The sequence below is a fragment of the Pezoporus wallicus genome, unplaced genomic scaffold, assembly GCF_028554395.1.
Source record: "Pezoporus wallicus isolate ANWC-B61680 ecotype Strahan unplaced genomic scaffold, APGP_CSIRO_Pwel_v1 contig_6658, whole genome shotgun sequence".
Classification (NCBI taxonomy): Eukaryota; Metazoa; Chordata; class Aves; order Psittaciformes; family Psittacidae; genus Pezoporus; species Pezoporus wallicus.
Window position 1 is genome coordinate 5,905,515 of NW_026642312.1, and position 19,546 is coordinate 5,925,060.

General features: G+C 39.2%; 1 protein-coding gene across 1 annotated transcript; it reads left to right on the forward strand.

Moving 5' to 3' along the window:
• Positions 1–213: 213 nt before the first annotated feature.
• Positions 214–18,601, forward strand: NSUN2 (NOP2/Sun RNA methyltransferase 2). The gene is made up of 19 exons (XM_057428817.1): positions 214–358; positions 432–589; positions 701–805; positions 909–1,014; positions 1,657–1,728; positions 4,305–4,389; positions 5,199–5,391; positions 5,782–5,856; positions 6,902–7,032; positions 10,053–10,126; positions 11,766–11,896; positions 12,013–12,109; positions 13,214–13,389; positions 13,925–14,017; positions 14,393–14,528; positions 15,810–15,890; positions 16,112–16,250; positions 17,291–17,330; positions 18,028–18,601. Exons 1-19 carry the CDS (start codon positions 248–250, stop codon positions 18,431–18,433), a joined length of 2,409 nt encoding a protein of 802 aa, XP_057284800.1. The 5' UTR covers positions 214–247; the 3' UTR covers positions 18,434–18,601.
• The last annotated feature ends 945 nt before the right edge of the window (positions 18,602–19,546 follow it).

The window sequence follows — 19,546 nt, forward strand, 5'->3', positions numbered from 1 at the left end:
CGGCAGAGGGCACACCCACCGGCGCCGCGCGGCGGCACGGAAGTAACCCGAACGGCGCTCTTGGGGGTAGGGCCAGCGCATGCGCGTATCGGCGCGAGCACGCGGTGCGGCAGCCGTGTGTGTGTGTGTGTGTGTGTGTGTGTGTGTGTGTGTGTGTGCGTGCGTGCGGCCCCTCTGCTCGTGAGGGGCGGGAGAGGCCGCACCGACGGCTGGGCGCGTAGCGGGGCTCGTGCGGCGCCTGGCCGCCATGGGCCGCCGCGCGCGCGACCGCAGGCGGCAGCAGCAGCAGCAGCAGCAGCAGCGGCAGCGGCAGGAGCGAGGCGGTGACAGCGGCGGTGGCGGCGGCGGGGACCAGGCGGTGAGAGCCAGGCCGGGCCGGGCGGGGAGGGCAGCGGCATCGCCGCCGGGCTGACGGTGCCGGCGTGTTTCAGGGCTGGGCCGGCGGCTACCCCGAGATCGTGAAGGAGAATGAGCTGTTCGAGCGGTACTACCGGGAGCTGGGCATCGTGCCCGACGGAGAGTGGGGAGACTTCATGGCGGCGCTGAGGGAGCCGCTGCCCGCCACGCTGCGCATCACCGGCTACCGCAGGTAGGGGCTGGCAGGGGGCCCCGGGCTCGGAGGTACCCTCCGGTTTTACCTGCCGCCTGGGGAAGGCGGGTCCCCATCCTGCCTCATCCTATGTGCCTCCCTCCTGTGCAGCCACGCCAGAGAGATTCTCCACTGCTTAAAGGAAAAGTACTTCAAGGAGCTGGAGGACCTGGAAGTGGATGGCCAGAAAGTCGAAATGCCGCAGGCACTGAGCTGGTGAGCGAGGTGCAAGTCAAACAGGCATCCTGTGCAGTCCCGGCATCCAGCCTCATGAATTGGTTTCATTTGCCTTTGCTCTTCTTCTGCCTCTTTGCCCCAGGTATCCAGAAGAGCTAGCCTGGCACACCAACCTGAGCAGAAAAATCTTGCGCAAGTCACCACAGCTGGAGAAGTTTCATCAGTTTCTGGTTAGCGAGACAGAATGTGTAAGTCCTAGATACACCTTGATTTGTTTCTTTTCTCTTGCAAATCCTGAGCCGTGTTTTGTTTAACTGTGTTATGAGACATTGAGACCGCACCTTTTCTCTCAGCAGCTGAGTAGCTCAGAAGAATCTCGATTTAGTGTTGGTGTTGACAGTGATTCATCCTACGACTGCTGCAAAACTGCAGTTACAAATGTTTCTCCTGTGCTAATTGCATTTGTTTTTTGCTTGAGAATGTGAAAATGAGTCCCTGTGAAATAATGAGTTGCTCTTAGAAAATAGGTGTTTAAATTCTGTAAAAAGCGTGTGTGCATACGTAACAACACTTACCTTTAGTAATGCATGTTTCTCACTTGCTTGAATCCAGTTTCTCATCTCTTCTGAGCAGAAATTATATCTATAGGTTTAACAAAATTAGAACAAATGTGCAATAACCAGAGATTTCAGTTGGATGAAAAATGTTGATGTTTGTTGTTGTTGTTACCTGCTACCAAATTTCAATCCTGAATTTATAACAGTGTGGTTTAGATTGCTTTATTTTATTTTATAGAGATTAAAAAAAGTAGTGCAAGGGAAATGTGCTCTCTTGTGCAATAAAAAGGAGGGGGTGCTGATCTTTATTTTTGTTCTTTTGTTCCTTTCAAGGGAAATATCAGTCGACAGGAGGCTGTTAGTATGATCCCACCTCTGCTGCTTAATGTTAACCCTCATCATAAGGTAACTCTAGAATATACTGTGTACTGGATTTTTTCCTAGCAGATAGTTTGATTACACTACAAATTACAAGAGCAGTATCAAGGCTGGTACAGAATTCTGTTATGGAAGAATCAGCTTGATGTCCGTGAAACCACTCTGTGGTTGTGTTAATTTTTAATCTGTTTTTCACAATTTCGTTTTCCCTCACAATCAGCTTGCTGGACAATTTTGAAGCATGTTTACACTTGCTTATTCTTCATAGAATTATAGAATAGTTAGGGTTGGAAAGGGCCTTAAGATCATCTAGTTCCATCCCCCCCCTGCCATAGGCAGGGACACCTCACACTGAACCATGCCACCCAAGGCTCTATCCAACATGGCCTTGAACACCACCAGGGATGGAGCATTCACAACTTCCCTGGGCAACCCATTCCAGTGCCTCACCACCCTTACAGGAAAGAACTTCTGCCTTATATCCAATCTAAACTTCTCCTGTTTAAGATTAAACCCGTGACCCCTTGTCCTGTCACTACAGTCCCTAATGAAGAGTCCATCCCCAGCATCCTTATAGGCACCCTTCAGGTACTGGAAGGCTGCTATGAGGTCTCCACGCAGCCTTCTCTTCTCCAGGCTGAACAGCCCCAACTTCCTCAGCCTGTCTTCATACGGGAGGTGTTCCAGTCCCCTGATCATCCTCATGGTCCTCCTGTGGACGTGTTCCAACAGTTCAGTGTCCTTTTTATGTTGCGGACACCAGAACTGCACACAATACTCCCAAGTGAATTCTCACAAGACCAGAGTAGAGGGGCAGGATCACCTCCTTCGACCTGCTGGTCACGCTGCTTTTGATGCAGCCCAGGATACGGTTGGCTTTCTGGGCTGCGAGCACACACTGAAGCTGGCTCATGTTTATTTTCTCATCAACCAACACCCCCAAGTCCTTCTCCACAGGGCTGCTCTGAATCTCTTCTCTGCCCAACCTATAGCCATGCCTGGGATTGCTCTGACCCAGGTGTAGGACCTTGCACTTGGCATGGTTAAACTTCATGAGGTTGGCATCAGCCCACCTCACAAGCGTGTCAAGGTCCCTCTGAGTGGCATTCCTTCCCTCCAGGGTATCAACCGAACCACACAGCTTGGTGTCATCGGCAAACTTGCTGAGGGCGCACTCAATCCCACTGTCCATGTCAGCGACAAAGATGTTGAACAAGACCGGTCCCAACACCAATCCCTGAGGGACACCACTCGTTACTGGTCTCCAGCCGGACATTGAGCCATTGACCACAGCTCTTTGTGTGCGGCCATCCAGCCAGTTCTTACCCACTGAGTGGTTCACCTCTCAAGTTGATGTCTTTCCAATTTAGGGACAAGGATGTCGTGTGGGACAGTGTTGAACGCTTTACACAAGTCCAGATAGATGACATCAGCTGCTCTACCCCGTCCATCAGTTCTGTAGGCCACCAAATTGGTCAGGCAGGATTTCCCCTTAGTGAAGCCATGCTGGTTGTCACCAAGCACCTTGTTTTTCATGTGCCTTAGCATGCCTTCCAGGAGAAGGCATTCTTGTTTTTTTTTGTGCATTATCTGCAAAAGTGGAAACTGTCAGTGTTACAACTGTTACTTTAAATGGCAGGCATGACAGTGTCTTACTGAGTGTGTTTCATGATGCATTAAGCAGTGCTTATCACATGGTCCTTGAAGCTCTCCATAAATGCTCTTTGCATCTCCCTGGGATCTGTCATCCAGGTTAGTCTTGTTCATGACAAGAGCTTGTATGGGAACTGGATCAGATCCATCCCTGTCTTTTATACTGTTGTACAATTTCAGCTAACATTTCTTGTGCTAAAGGTCCTAAGATATTTGTATGTTTATGTAACTATGCAAGAAGACTGTAAGCTTCCTTACTTAAGAAGGCAGTGTTAGCTGTCAGATGGTTTGCTGTGAAAGTGACTGTACGAATGACTCCACCACAAGCCAAGTTTGTGATGAACCAGGAGTGAGAAATAATGCTAGAAATCAGGTGTTGGTAGCTGTGCTGTTCTGTGCTGTTGCTGAGGACAGTTCAGGTAATTTCCAAGTGCTTCTTCAAGGATATTAGAATGAAGCGGTTTATACTGCCCTGATTTTTTTGGCATTAAAATGCAAATGGGTGGGGAGAGATAGAACTTAATTTTTATGAAATCTGTATAATTAACTGGGCTGATTAATTTACTGATAGTTAAAGAAAAATACTACTTGTTCTTTAGCGTAACTTTGCTTTTAATGTGCGTGTGTATGTAAAGGTCCAGTTCAGCTGAAATTGAGATGATAAAAAGACCATATCCCCCATCTACATTCATATTTCTCTTCCAGATCTTTCTTTTTCAGCTCGTGCATTTGTTCCATAGAAACTAAAGTCCTTTTTACATATTAGACCCTCAGAGATAAAGCGTACAAAAACCAGAACTTTATGTTTTTGTAAATTGGTCTTCAGAACAATTACAATTCTGCAACTGTATGCAAGAATATTTAATTTCAACAAGAACACATAGTAAATTTCTCAGACTTAAAAACCATGTAAAGGTAGGACTTGTTATTTAATTTTCTACTGTTTGTAGATTCTAGATATGTGTGCTGCACCTGGATCTAAGACTGCCCAACTGATTGAAATGCTACATGCAGACATGAATGATCCTTTTCCCAGTAAGTCTGGAAAAACTACCAAAAACTTTTGTGACTTTGAATTTTTGCTTTTTCTTGTAAAAGATTGTTATAATTATCACAGTTAAGTAACTGCCTTTAACTACCTTTTGAACCCCCAGTGTGTTGGAATGATACAAGATACCCCCATCTTTGCTTTGAAACTTTGTGGGCTTCCTTGGCTAGAGGAGAGAGATAGATTACATATAGATACAGGTAGATATCTTCACAGTTCAGACTACAGTAGATCTGATTAGCACTTAATTTTTTTATATATATCAGGTTTACCTAGTAGGTGGTGGCCCATAAACCCTTGTGTTACAGTTGTATCCTGCAAACACTGGATTGAGGAGCTTTAGCCTTAGAATGGTCATTATATTTATCTTGTTTATTTCTTTTTAAGCTTCAGAATCTTTACTTTCAGTTAGATGCTCACAGAAAATACTGCCCATGGAAATTGTGAAGTTGGGGGGAGTGGATTCTTTCTGGATTCTTCTGGATATCTGATGTACAGAGATTGTGTTCAATGGCAGTGGAGGTTCTTTCTGTTACAGAGGTTTTACTTTGAGAAGTTACTTATTGTTGCTGCATGGAAGCTAGAACTATTGAGACTGTATTTGACACATCAGTTAAACCTCAGCATACTTCATGTTATTTTATGTTCAGTAAGGGGTCCTGTCTTCGTAAGTAGTCTTTTAAGTAAAAATGTTTAGTGAAAGGCTTACACAACTTTGAAGATAAAGCAGTAAACTATGTAAAATTACTTAGCTGTTGAGTAGTAAAGCATCTTCCTAATATTTTTTTTTTTCCAGAGGGTTTTGTAATTGCTAATGATGTCGACAACAAGCGCTGCTATTTGCTGGTTCATCAGGCTAAGAGGTTAAACAGTCCGTGCATCATGGTGGTAAATCATGATGCCTCCAGCATTCCTAATCTACAAATAGATGTTGATGGAAGAAAAGAGGTCCTCTTCTATGACAGGATTTTATGTGACGTCCCCTGCAGGTATCTTGCATGCAATTTTCAGTGTGCAGATTTTAGTGCACTAAATGCAGTGTTACAATTTTTGTCTTACTGAGTTATGCTTTTTGAGTTCTTAAGTGAGTTATGATTTATAGTAACTTCCAAAGCAGGTGAATGCCTTAAAATTCTTGGGTAAGAAGATACCAAATCAAGGTGAATGTTTTTCATTCTAAGGGGTACTTAAGTTTGGACCAATTTTGAACTTGGGCTCAGGATTCTGAAATACAAAGATAGCATTGAAGCAAACAATATGACATAGGAGGACTCATTAATGTGGGAGAGGAATTGTTAATACTTTGCTGCTATAAATGACTTTGATACGAAATAAGTTTCACCCACAAATAATACAAATCTGTTTGACCTCTGTTACAGTGGAGATGGAACTATGAGGAAAAACATTGATGTATGGAAGAAGTGGACGACACAAAACAGTTTGCAGCTCCATGGGTAAAAATGCTTATTACACATCTGCACTTTCATTTCTCTCTGCTCCTTTTCCTGATAACATCTGCATGCATTCATATGTTAATATATAACAAAGCAGAGACTGAGAAGAGTCACTTTTCTCTCAGATCAAGAGCTGATGTACCATTCAGAGAAAGTGTAGTGTTTCAGATAAGAGGAGTGTAGTCTGTGAATCTAAATTGCTTGTTTTCTTAAGCATATCTGACATACTAACATTCATTGAGTTCATTTAGACAAGGTAGCTAATGAAAGAGAGAACAAATAATTTGGTTGGGATTCTTAGTGTTTAGGCAGGTAAAATACTGTTGGAAAATACAGCAACTTGTAAGATTTAATAGAAACGTTTTAAAGTCTTAAGAATATTAGAGGTGATACATACACGGTTTCAGTTACCTGAGACTTGTTTATGTTAAATGATGGTGAATGAGTACTTAGCCTAGTGCAGGCACATGGTAAAAAGCAGTAATTTAAACACAGATGGAGAAGCTTAGAACATTTTACTGTGCCTTTGTAACAAGCTGGGAATGCTCTCGGTTACTGTGACTCAGCTGACCTGTGGTGTTACTGCTAGATAACTCATAATTGCAGGTTCTGTTTTAGTTGTCAGTATGCAAGTAGGTTATAAGTTCATCATCTGGCTCAGTGATACTTTTCTCAGAAAGCCAATACTAGCTAAGCTGTGTTGTCTATAATATTTATAATAGATTGCTTCTCATTTTGACTGTAGATTTCTGAGAAGGAGAGCCAGGTTTTGGGGTGTTATTTTTCTAGTATGGAGTACTTTATAATAAACCTAATGGGACACTAGAAAGAACAACATACAGAATGTTATGTTAGAAGTTATCATGCAGTACTGTTAATGTTTGACCTAATTGCTGTTTTAATAGATGTGAGTGTGTCTGCAGTATAGGCTGTTTAGCCCATGGAGCATTATGTGCCTGCGGTATAGCTTCACATGTAAGAAACTTGATGACAAATATTTCTGGTTCCTGAATGATACCTGGCTACATCAAGAGTGTTCTGTTAGATTGCAGTTAAGAATTGCAACCCGTGGTGTTGAACAGCTGGCAGAAGGTGGGAGAATGGTGTATTCCACGTGTTCGTTGAACCCCATTGAAAATGAAGCTGTGATTGCATCTCTGCTGGAAAAGAGCCAAGGTGAGAATTCCCAAGATGGGGAAATCTTTTCCTGAGCTCAAAACACAGTATGTGTATGAAACTAGTAATAAGCTTAGTGTAGATAACATGCTCCTACTATGCAAAACTGCAGCAATTTTTTGGTAGCTGTAGGATTTTACCAGTGTTGATATGAGCAGTCATCTTAAATTGGCCTAAATCGGATGCAAATATAAAACCTGAACAAGTTGTGTTAATAATACACAAAAGACTTCTACAGATCAGTGGAATTTGGTCTGTGTTATCTGGCTTCTGCTAACTGATTCCACTGTTTGGATTCCATGTCTGATATTCATATTTCCTTTGGAAAACATGGTGTGGGACACTAGTGCTGTATGTTACAGGAGTAAAAAGCCCAGAGTACACTTAAGCAGGTAGAGGAATGTTACTGTGCATCAGCAGGTGGAGGTCACTGATACCTTTAGCATCCTTTGACCCACAGTTTGGCAGACTTGGACTTTTAAAGTCTTTAAGCTTATGGGGTTTTTTTACACTTTTGACTTGCTTTTGAAGGCTTGCTTAAGTTGCTGTTAGGTCTTTATCATCTGAAGTAACAAGAGGTAGAAAAATTAAGATGAGCTGGGAAGCAGCGCTGCACCAGTTTGTGATGGTAGGGTTTAGTAGCTCAGATTTCTGGTCTTGAGCGGATGGACACTTTTTTCCGAGTCAGTAACCTGAAGTTTGGAGATATCTAATTGGATTTCACATTAAAAGTTCCACGGACTAAGTTGAGCCTTGTACAGAGCAGAAGCAGTTGTAGTGCCTCTGGAGCTGAGCTGGTTCTGGAAGTAGACTAGTCTGTTTTATGTAATGTTTTCTTTGTTCCAGTCACTATTCTGGCCACCAATTACGTGTGAAATTTCATTGTCTCAGAAAAGCAGTTTAGCTAAAATGCCTGGAGATAAGTAAGAACTGACTATTCAATTTCCAGTCAAAGGACATTTTTATTTAGAGGTAATTTCTTTGGTAGATGAGTGGGAGAACAACGTGTTATACGACGTAGACATGTTTCATGTAAATTATAGTATGCTTGGCTTATTGAAGGCTGTAGTACACCAGAGTTAAAAGGTCATTGGAAAGCAGTAAGGACTAATTTGTGTAGGAGCATAGAGCAGTATGGATGTTAATGAGGCCAACAATTGCAGCATCTTGGGCAAATTCAGTACTTGAAAATAAGGATCTTGACTGGCTATTATGGCATTTGGATCTTATGTCTGCCCAGTGGAGGTATTCTGAAGCTTACTTGGAGGCTATGGTGTGTCCCAGTGAGTGAATGTTATCCTTGGGGCTTCAATGTAGATGTAGCAAAAGAAGGATAAAGTAACACAGTAGTCTGCAGGGGGCATTGAACCTCAAGTATTTGCTCAGGTCAGTCTAGAAGATTTGTTGGTTCTTGGGTGTAAAGTTAATCCTAGCACTGTGTTACATGGCTACTTGTAGAGCAGATCAGAGATTGCTTTCCCCTTAGGCCTGGAGTAAGAAAAAGGCACTTTTGTACCATGTTTCTCTACTGAGAATTGTGGTATTTCTGACAAACTATTTAGTGCCTGCTCAGTCTGATGTAGTCTTGAGGTATCAGTTGAAGTCATGCTGTAGGTAGGCAGGAATATTTAAAGGACAGGTTTAATCAGATCTGAAATGTCTTTTTGGAGTTCATCCATAAATTCATGTATCAGTCATTTATTTAAGACCTGCTTAAAGTGTTACTGTAAGAGTAAATGGTTAGTCATTTAGAACAGGTTGTTAAATTGTGTACAACATGAGGAAAAGCCTACCTAGCTGTTAGAATTCAGAATCACAAAAAAGAAATTTTCAGGTTATTCTTCTTTAGAGAGATCACCTATTTAAACAGTAAGTTTTTATACCATTCTTTCTGGAGTTGGGACAGCTTTAAGTTCTTATTCAGTAGAGGAAGTTATACTCTGTTGATGTCATTTGTAGATGTATTTATTTTATATGTATTTGTAGCATGACTATTTATATGTTATTTGTAGCATTATGTATTGTAGGCACATCACCTTTTGTCATAGAATCATAGGATGGTTTGGTTTGGAAGGGACTTTAAAGATCATCCAGTTCCAGCCCCCCTGCCATGGGCAGGGACACCTTCCACTAGACCAGGTTGCTCAAAGCCCCATCCAACCTGGCCTTGAACACTGACAGAGATGAGGCAGGCACAACTTCTCTGGGCAACCTGTGCCAGTGCCTCGCCACCCTCGCAGTAAAGAACTTCTTCCTTAATATCTAATATAAATCTACCTTCTTTCAACTTAAAGCCATTGCCCTTTGTCCTATCCCTACACACCCTTGTAGAAAGTCCCTATCCGGCTTCCTTGTAGCCCCTTTTTAGGTACTGGAAGGCTGCTATAAGGTCTCCCTTGAGCCTTATCCAGGCTGTGCAACCCTAGCTCTCTCAGCCTGTCTTTATGGGAGAGGTGCACCAGCCCTCTGATCATCTTCATGGCGCTCCTCTGGAACTGTTTAAGCACATCCATGTACTTTACTGTTACAGTTTGAAATTTTCCTTTCCATTAAAAAAAAAAAAATTCTTTTTCCTCTCACACTGGAATAAATTAAGATTTTAAGTCCATAAAATGAGAATCTGTCAAGCATTTTAAAAGGCTTAGTCATCCCAAAAGAGTACCTTTCTGAGAAATACTGAGTAAGTGAGGATAAAAACTTCTATGACTGCATTGCCTGGAACACTGACGTTTATGATATGGGTTGTACAGTATTACTCTATGCAGCTGCTGCAAAAAATATCTTACCATTATGTTTTGGTTAATTTATAGGTTGCAAACATACGGAGTTATTACGAACAGTTCTTGCCATCTAGTTCATTTACATCGCAGTGCTTTTGTAATATTTTGTTCCTTGAAAATTTTAAAAAGCAATGGTCTTAAAATGGTCTTTAAACTTGACAGAAAACTATCTTTGTAAAAGTTAATTAGGAATACAACTCTCAAATCTGTTTTAAAGAACGTGTATATTCTTGATTTCAGGTGCCTTAGAACTTGCCGATGTCTCTTCTGAGTTACCAGGTTTGAAGAGGATGCCAGGAGTTACAAAATGGAAGGTACTGCACTTCATGCTTCTGTGAAGTTCTTGGTCTGTGGTCGAGTGTTAAGTTAGGGAGATATTGAAGTTTATTTAACATTTCAAAACATAAGATTGAGCTGAAGTAATAGTAGTGATTTGCTGTTTAGAGGTTTAGACAATATAGCATTGTAGGGGAGAGGGCTAAAAACCTTTCTAATGGTAAGTTCTTACTTCCTCATCTGCTGTCATCTTTTTCCTCTAGCTTTCTTTGCTGTCTCTTGTATTTTACAGAATTCCCTTTTCTAACGTGCGCATGTGGCCTGTAGGTGGCAACATAATTTCAGCCACTTTCAAGTTACCCCTCCTGCCTGTACGGCCTGTGAGTGTTAGATTTTACAGTTCTTGAGCTGGTCCATTTGAGTTATTTGGAAGTAAAAGCTGTTAAACCCTTTCTGGAAGTCAGCAATAAAATCTGCAGTGCTGCGAGCAATCCTAGAATATTAGTGGAATTATATATTCTGTTCCACAACTTCCGTGGTTTTGGTTCTGGAAACAGACTAGCAGGGAGGAGCAAAACCCCCCAGAGCTGCTTCAGCTTCGTGATAAGAGTATAATCCAGAAGAGTAGAAGTTCTTCCTGGCAGTAGGAAAAGAAGCTCTGATGAACTTCTGATTATGAGCGAGTGCCTTAGTGACCCCATTGGTGGCTCTGTCTTCTCTCACCATTTCAGTAGTCTCTTGCAATGGTAGTTTGCAGGTTTATGCCTGTCCACAAGATGCATGGAATAAAGATTTATGTTCTGCCATTGGAAATTCAGCCTAGAAACCAGCTGGTTTCTTTCTTCTGAAAGTTCTGAAAAATTAAATTTCATGCTTGTAACTGAAGGATAAATGTAAAATGCATAACTGGCTTATGATTTTAATTTTACTATATTTTTACTGCATAGAGGTACAATATATATATATATATAAAGATCCCTAAGAGTATATCTTGTTCCCTATAATACTGTATTATGTAATTAATCTTAGACTGCAGTTACAGTCTAAGTTCTGAATCCTGGCTGAAAATACAGGCACTACAAAATTTATGGTTCTTCAGTAACTTCCCTTGAAAACATCTTTATCATGACCTATATGTGCTATGGCAGGGGTCCATGCTTACCAAGCTGTTGTCTTGCATTCTTGGATCTTTCTTATGTAATGAAATTGGGATTCCTTGTTTGTAAACCCTTATGCTGCAGTATCCTCTTGGTATATTGCACAGAAGCTGCCTATAGCAGAATGTTTCACAGCCAGTCTTATATCAGAAAAGTAGTGTATCTTAAATTTGATGCCTTACTAATCTTCTTACGTATTCTACCACTACTCTTCCTTTGGATTTTGGCAGTCTGTATGTTGTAGCAAGTTACCAGAGATCACTGGATTTTATTCTGCACAAGTCTGTACTTGACTACACACTTTTTGAAGCATACAAGAAGCTAAGAGGTACAGCTGGCAAGAATCTCATGTACACATACAGTGCACAAAGAAACAATACACTTTGAAGAACTTGATTTACTATACCAGAAAATAACTTGCCTTTTTTAGCATCTGAACCTTGGTTTGAATGTATTTTAATTAAAACTTGTAAAATGGTGATGCATATTCTTCACAGTATTTATATTTACTCCTTTGAAGGTAATGCTGAAAGATGGACAGTGGCTTGAAGAGTGGAAAGATGTGCCTTCAAATAGACAAACACAAATACGTCCCACTATGTTTCCTGTGAAAGATGAAGAGAAGCTGAAAGCAATGAATCTAGAGCGTTGGTAAGTTTTCCAAGAGTAGATTTTACCCTGAAAGTAAATATAAATGTGATGCTTCTAGTACTGTGAAAGCCTGAATGCTGATGATGAATGCATTGCAACATTTTTTTCTCCTCTAGTCTTAGGATATTGCCACATCATCAGAACACAGGAGGTTTCTTTGTGGCTGTGTTAATAAAAAAATCACCAATGCCTTGGAATAAACGCCAGCCTAAGGTAACTTCTTTTAAAGGAGCTAAAATGTTAACTTTTACTAACATTTCCGGATTATTTTTTGAAAGCTTATATGATAGAAAATATAGTATAACTGTTTTGTATCTGCCTTTCAGTCATAGTTCAGATTGTCAGTTAAAAATAAGTTCCTAAATCCTGTAAGAACTAAAAAAAAAACACAAAAAAAAACCCCAAAAAAAATCTAAAAAAAAGGGGGTGGGGATGGGATTTTGAAATCATAGTAAAATAGCAAGGTAAAACTTGAACCCGAAGTTAAGGTTTTGAAAGAACTACAGAAGCAGATCAGGTTGGGCAGCTAGAGCTGTCACTTTCTTCGTCCTTCTGCTGAAGGCTTTTTTTCTGCTGTGTTGTAAGCAAATTCTGATTTCAGTTTATCTTACTCTGGGCTGGTTGCTCAGAAGTGATTCACCAACAGATTAGTCTAGCAGCTCAGCAGCCAGGGAATGGATATAAACCTGTTAGGAGCAGCAGCAGCTTCAGCCACCTGACTTTAATCCATTTGTTGTCAATTGTCTTTAAAATCCTGTCAACAGGATTTTAAGTTGACATGATTTGTTTGATATCTTTGAGAGAAACTTCTTGTTTGTACCCTTTTTAGCTGTTTATTTGATTTGCATCATTAGAACACTGTATGAGTCAAGTGTATGTGGCAGTAAGGAAGAAGCATTTATTCAGAAGCAAGCATCATCCAAACAGTTTATACTGTTCTAAGTTTAATGTTGTAGCACTCTTACAAAAAGTGTGCAGCAGCAAGATATGTGAGTCATTTTGAGTGCTAGAAGGAAAGCAGGAGATCCTGACTTAAAATAGTCTTCTCTTTGAGTGCTTGAACACGATTTTGTAAATGGTACAAAAATAGGTTTCCTAAACAGTTAGTAAGAAATTGTCCAGATCAGTACTAGAGGTAAATGCAACTTGTAATGGTATCTTCATTTAGTAATCAGATTAACTCCCTAAATGCATCTGTTTAAGTCCTTACATACAAATTGATAAGCATTAAGTACGTGCAAAGAGAGAATATAGGTACCTCTTACTACAACTTAGACACTATTTCTGCTTTGTTGAAAATACTGCAATTTGAAATAGGCTCATCAGAAATTACTACAAAGAACAGGAGATGCTGAAGTGACAGCAGCCAATTCAGATAATGGTTCTGAACATATTACTGAAGAACTAACACCTGATGAAAATGAAGAGTCTAAGAAAAAGCAAGAATTGCAGAATTCAGACACTGAACAAAGCAAAAAGGAAGGAGTATGTGGGTAAGAGGCCATGTCTCAGTATTTGTCCTATGACAGATTCGTAATTGCTGAGTATTCTATAGTTCTTTTGTTACTGGACTCATTTAGAAGTCGATCAAGAAGAATAAATTAATTTGATCAGTTGTCCTTTATTTCCACATTCTCTGTTTTGTATTTCAGCAAGTTAGGAAAATAACTACTTTTCTTGCTAGCATTTGTAAAGTCTGTTAGTCCTTTCTTCTCTGTTAAGGAAAAAAAACCAACAACTTTCAGAAGTTAACCTTTGGAAGATCTTTACTGTCTTCACAATTACTCCCTCAGAAATTTCTTTTTACCGTTTCTACGGTTTCTGTTCTCAAGCGTTGCTTTCACTTCTTAAAATGAGGAAGTTAAATTGGGGGTAGTGTTTTCTTAATAAAGCGCAGGAAAACGTCAGTATTCTGCTTGGTATATTATCGTTACCATAAGACAAATGTTGACTAAATGAACTGAATATACTGAGTTTAAACCGGCTACTTTTATTAAAATTGAAACTGCAGTGGCATTTTCTTTTCAGACCACCACCATCTAAAAAAATGAAATTGTTTGGTTTTAAAGAAGACCCTTTTGTGTTTCTCCCTGAAGATGATCCATTGTTCCTTCCTATCCAGTAAGAAAAAAATGTTTCTGTTTTGGCTGTAAGATTTCTAGTAGTTTAAGAATATCAGTAGTTCACTTCATCACAAAAGATGGGCCCAGCTAGTCATACATAAAACTTTTCCCTGACTTTGCACCAGGTGCCCCTCTCTTCAACACTTAAAACTCTTATATGAAAATAGCCAACTCTAGTTTGCACTGGAAATTTTCAAGTGTATCTTCATGTCTGTGACAGCTTGTCTTTTCTGATGTCATGCATCTTAGAAAGTCTAGTTCTGGAGCCAGAGTTAAGTGTTTGCAGAGATAGCTTGAGGAAATGGGCTGAGCCATGCATTTTGAGTATGTAATTTCATTGCTTAGTTAATCAAAACAAGTATTATGGCCACAGGAAGTTTTATGCATTGGACCCATCATTTCCCAAGATGAATTTACTAACCCGAACTCAAGAAGGAAAGAAGAGACAGCTGTACATGGTTTCTAAGGAGCTAAGGAATGTGCTTCTGAACAACAGTGAGAAGATGAAGGTATGGTTCATCTCTTCATGTTTTCACAACAGAGATTATAAACATCAGTGAATGTCGCCTTGAACTTTATTGCAGATCTTGTTGTTTATATAGATTAGCCCTCTGATAGGCCTTGTTTGGGTTGTTTTTTTTTTTTGTATGTATGTTTTCTTCAAGAGATGAGGAGTTGTCTCTGAGAAGTAAATTACGCTCTCCAAGGTTAAAATCGGTATGTTTTTTGGCAGATGCAAGGGAACTTAAGAATAGAAGAAGGGAATCTATAACTGCTGTGTGTATACCAGCGTTTTTGCATGGTCTTCAGTTACTTTCACAAGTTCACATTAAGGCTGTTGTATTTATGAGCCCCTTAATTATAAAAGTATTAAGAGCTTTGAAACCTACCGAAAATAATGGTTAACTTCAGCTGAATTATCAGCTGGCTGTGTTACATGGGGACATTGTTTAAATAATTTCAACTACTGAACATTTTGGAAAGTTATTAAGCTGAATGGTAATGGGATAAAAAGTATTTTTTGTGAATTAGAGGGGAAAATTATATATATTTTTTTTATATGACTCCCCATAGAAAATGCCTTGCAAAGGCTAAAGATTTGTCTGACAACTTGTTGAATAATCTAAGTTAGAATGGGGATATCTAGTCCAGCTTCCTTCCTGCCCCAAGCAGAGCTAACTTCAAAGCTAGGTAAGAGAGTTCAGGGCCTCGTAAAATCAAATCTTGAAGGTGTTCAAAGATACTCATTACATCTTTGCAGAAGATCTTTGAGATGGATAAATAATTACGCTTTTACCTAACATATAGGAAGTGGCTACATAATGCACCAGTTCCTTAAAGTTTTGTCAGTTATGTTAGGTAGTGAGACTCTGGGTACTGCAAAGGATGTCGTGTCCTAATATTAAGCACTTGTGCACTTTAAAAATCCTGTCTTGATTGACCTTCCCAGAATCGCCCAGAAAATTCTTTCTGAAAATTAAAATTAGATCTTAATAGTTCTCTGCCCTCATTTTAAGACTGCCACTTCTTCACAGTGTTCAGGTTTAAACATGAAGAGGTGTAAAAAACGTTTATGTTGAGAGAGAATTGTGTTTTGATAGCAGGAATTCCTTTTTCCCTTGAATTAATTTTCCCATGAATTTAATTTAGTGTCCAGTGCAAATGAGCATTACAGCAGAATTATTCTTTATTCCTTCTTTTAGTGAAAACAGTTGAGAAAAAGCAAAGTTCAGAGTGGTAATTTAGAATTTATACTCCTTAATGATAATCTTTGGCTTTGCCATTTGCAGGTTATTAACACAGGGATAAAAGTCTGGTCTCGCAACACTGATGGGGAACAGTTTGGATGTGCGTTCAGATTAGCACAAGAGGTAATTTCAGAATGTATTTTCAATGGAGATACTTTCATTTCTCCTAAAGCCTATAGCACAGCTGGCATTAACTTTGTCAGATTAATGACAATTAGCATTTTCAGTATGGTTTAAAATGTGAAAATTGTTTTCTGACATTAGCTAAAGAAAATACTGTTTAACAATTTTCTTCAGAAAGTAGAGATTGCAATTTGAAATAATTACGTTTATTTATTAAACAGGGAATTTATACTCTGTACCCATTCATTCATGCAAGGATTATAAATGTCTGCATAGAAGATGTTAAAATTCTGCTAACCCAGGAAAATCCATTCTTAAGTAAATTTAGCAGTGAAACACAGAAGAAAGTCAAAGACATGGGTAAGCCTTCTAATTTGTGCTATGACAAAAGTATTGTATGTGCATATTGTATATATTTATATATATGTAACATATATATACACACATATATATTTTTATATATAATGTAGTATAATATATATATTTTATATATATATATAGAAAAGACTATGAGAATCCTGCCACACAAACTGCTAAAAATTTTGACTAGATTTATCTTAAATAGACTTGGTAATTAAATAAGTAAGCATTATGGAAACCTAGCGTGCTACTACAAACTGTAGTCCTTTCTGATCTCAGCCTTTAACGTTTATGAACTCCAGAGAATAGAAGACACCAAACTTGTGACTTCTGTGGCACGGTGGTGTGAGGCAGCATTTAAAATACCTTATGACCATAGATTTTATATATGCTACTGATATTTATGTGTTAGTGCTCCAGCTGGAACTGTTTGTCATCTGCAGTTGTTTATCATGATTTTCTGTATCAAATTCAGTTATTCAGGTTTTTATTTTCTTAAATATGGGGATCAATGTCTAGTCATAATAAGTTTTTATTTCCTTTGTGCTGCATGCTTGAAGAAATGGAAGGCTGGTTTTCTGTCTTTTGTTTGTGTTTATTTCCAAATCATCGCTGGTCCTTGTACTTCAGTGTTTGATGAGATGAAATGGGAGGAAGAATTGTTCTAAAGTTTGGGCTGGTATACTCTTAATGTTCATTTTACTTAAGTGAAAGTGGCTTCCTAGGTTCACTGAGTAAAGTAATCCGCTACATGTTTTTTTAGTTTGATTTCTTTGTTTGTGTGGGAGCAGGGTTAGCAGTTGCTTTTGTAATTATAGAAACACTTTGGTCTGGAGAAAAAAAGACAAAATAAAAAGATTAAAACTGATAACTGTCTATAGCTCACTGTACTGACATAGATAACTGTTAACAGCTCGTGCTTTGTGACTGTCTAAAAACTTGTTTTCTTGAACATTTTCAAATTGCAGTAATTTTAACATTGTACCAAGTAAGTCATCTGTTTTGGTTTTGTTCCCCCATCCCCTTCCCTTTCCTTGTAGCAATGGGAAGTATAGTTCTGAAGTACGACCCAGACCCTGCGTAAGTAGATGTGTTGCTTTCCGTTGATGCAGTTTTATAACTTAGACAAGAATTTTTCACTCGGCCAAAACAGAAGTGGAGGCATAGAGGGGCTGTGAGGCCAACAGTAGCACCAGACAGGATACAAAGAATATAACAGGGAAAGAAGCTATCTTGCTTGTGTATTCTTAAAACAGCTGTACGGTTTAGCTTTGTAAAGGAGAGCTAGTAGTTCTGCCAGAGGTTCGCAGTATCACTGCATGTGATTTGTGTGCATGTTTGGTTGGTTGTTACCCTGTGGAGTCCAGTATTTGGAATAGAAAAAGCTAAACTTTTTTGTTGTTCCTGTTTCTTGTAAAGTAGTATTAGAAGCTCTTGAGAACTTTTAAAATGTAGGCTTTCATCTTGCTGTTGCTTATATTGGTTTGAAACCAGAGCTAGAAAATTGTTTTGCCTGTTGCAGAAATTTAATAACATTGAGCTTATTTGTTTTGCTTGCTTGCTTGTAAACAGCCAGGTGTCTGTTTAGATATTAAGTAAGTTAAGTTTAGATATTATAAGTTAAGACAAATTTGCTTGTCTTCTGTAATTAGTTATAAAATGCATTCAGTGTTAAAGATTGTGCACTTAATGTACGTGCAGACAGGGTATGGCTATTAAGTTAAGTTTTGAAGATTAACTTTCTCATAGTCAACTGAATGTAACTGCTTGTTTATAGGAAACCTGATGATCTTCAGTGCCCTATACTGCTGTGTGGTTGGCAAGGGAAGACATCACTCCGTGCCTTTGTGCCCAGGAATGAGAGACTTCACTACCTGAGGATGATGGGAGTTGAAGTGTTTAAAGCAAAGAGGAAAGATGAGGAATCGAAAAGTAAAGCAGAGGAAGAACTTCAACATAGGCTGGCACAAACAGAGGAAGGAATGGATGTAGAAGACAAAGAACATGATTTAGTCACAAAAATGGAAGCAGAAATAGGTGAAGAATCTTCCCACAGTCCTGTGGAAAACAGTGCTATGGAAGTAGAAAATAAAATCGAGGATTTAGGTCAATCTGGTAAAAATGCCAATAGTCATGTAATTCAGGAAAGCAAAGACACAGAGAGGAGTAATGTGAAAGATTAGGTTTCTTTCTCTGTTACTTGGCAGCTTCTGTGAGGCTGACATCCAGACTTGTGCTTTTAGCATGGAAGTGTATTTTAAAATTTCATTCGGAATGGGATGTTCCTCTTTTAAAGTTCCACCTATTTTATTTTTTAAGCGAATACTGTATATAAAGATATTTCTTTTCAAGTGTGTCTTCTTTTTACCATTTTAAGCTCTCTATTACTGGTGGGTTTCTGTGTCTGTTGCTGGCAACAGACCATGCGCCAGTAAAAGCTAAAGCCCATATTTGAAATGGAATAGTGGTATGTACAAACAAACTACCTGTGTAACTGATCGAGAATTCCTCCAGAAGAAAACACCTGTTTCATTCAAAACACATTAGTCCTGGAACAACAGTTTTCTCTTAATATTGCTTACTCCATCTACCACCCAGTCTGATGACTACTTACACACGTTCTTAAATGGGTAAGGGAATCAGTGTGAGTATGCATAAAAATGCATGTATAGGATAAATAACTGAGAACCTGGTTAACAAAACCACGCATCTGGAAACAAAAATGCAGAACGCATTTTGCCGGAGACTGATGTTTGAAATCCTTCTTCAGAGTGACAAATTGCTTGACAGGCACAGCTAGTGAATGTTGTTTACTAGATCTTCAGCTATGCTGAGCATACCTGAGACTTGTACCTTGAAATGTGCCTGTTTTAAAAGTCTGTGACTTTCCTTCAAATCTGCTGCAGTCATCTGTTTCTCCATCATTTCTTCAGTTGCGAGTAATCTCTGATTTTGCAACATACGTGTTTATAGCTGAAATAACAGTTTAAAAAGCCCTGTGGAGGTATAGATATTGTTGTATAGTAAATGTCTAAAAGAGGTTGTTTAGGTGCAGAAGGGTAATTTACCTAATCTGACTTTGAAAAAAATAGTGGCTACCTCAGAAACTTATAAATTCCATCCTTTGTGGCTTAGTTTCAGCAGTACTCTTTATACTTGTATCAAGTGGACCTGAAAGGAAAGTGACCCAAGGTACAAGGCATTGTCCTTCTGTAGGACAATGCCAATCACATGGTGATGCAAATATTTGTGTTGCTTGTCAAACTGAGTTTCACCATGTTTATTTTTACCAGTGA

What these genes read in the sequence shown, in the direction of transcription:
- NSUN2 (XM_057428817.1), top strand. Translation starts at nt 248, where the DNA reads ATGGGCCGCCGCGCGCGCGACCGCAGGCGGCAGCAGCAGCAGCAGCAG. An exon ending in TGGTTAGCGAGACAGAATGT is followed by an intron (nt 1,015 to 1,656) that starts GTAAGTCCTAGA and finishes GTTCCTTTCAAG; the next exon opens with GGAAATATCAGTCGACAGGA. An exon ending in GCAATGAATCTAGAGCGTTG is followed by an intron (nt 11,897 to 12,012) that starts GTAAGTTTTCCA and finishes TTTCTCCTCTAG; the next exon opens with TCTTAGGATATTGCCACATC.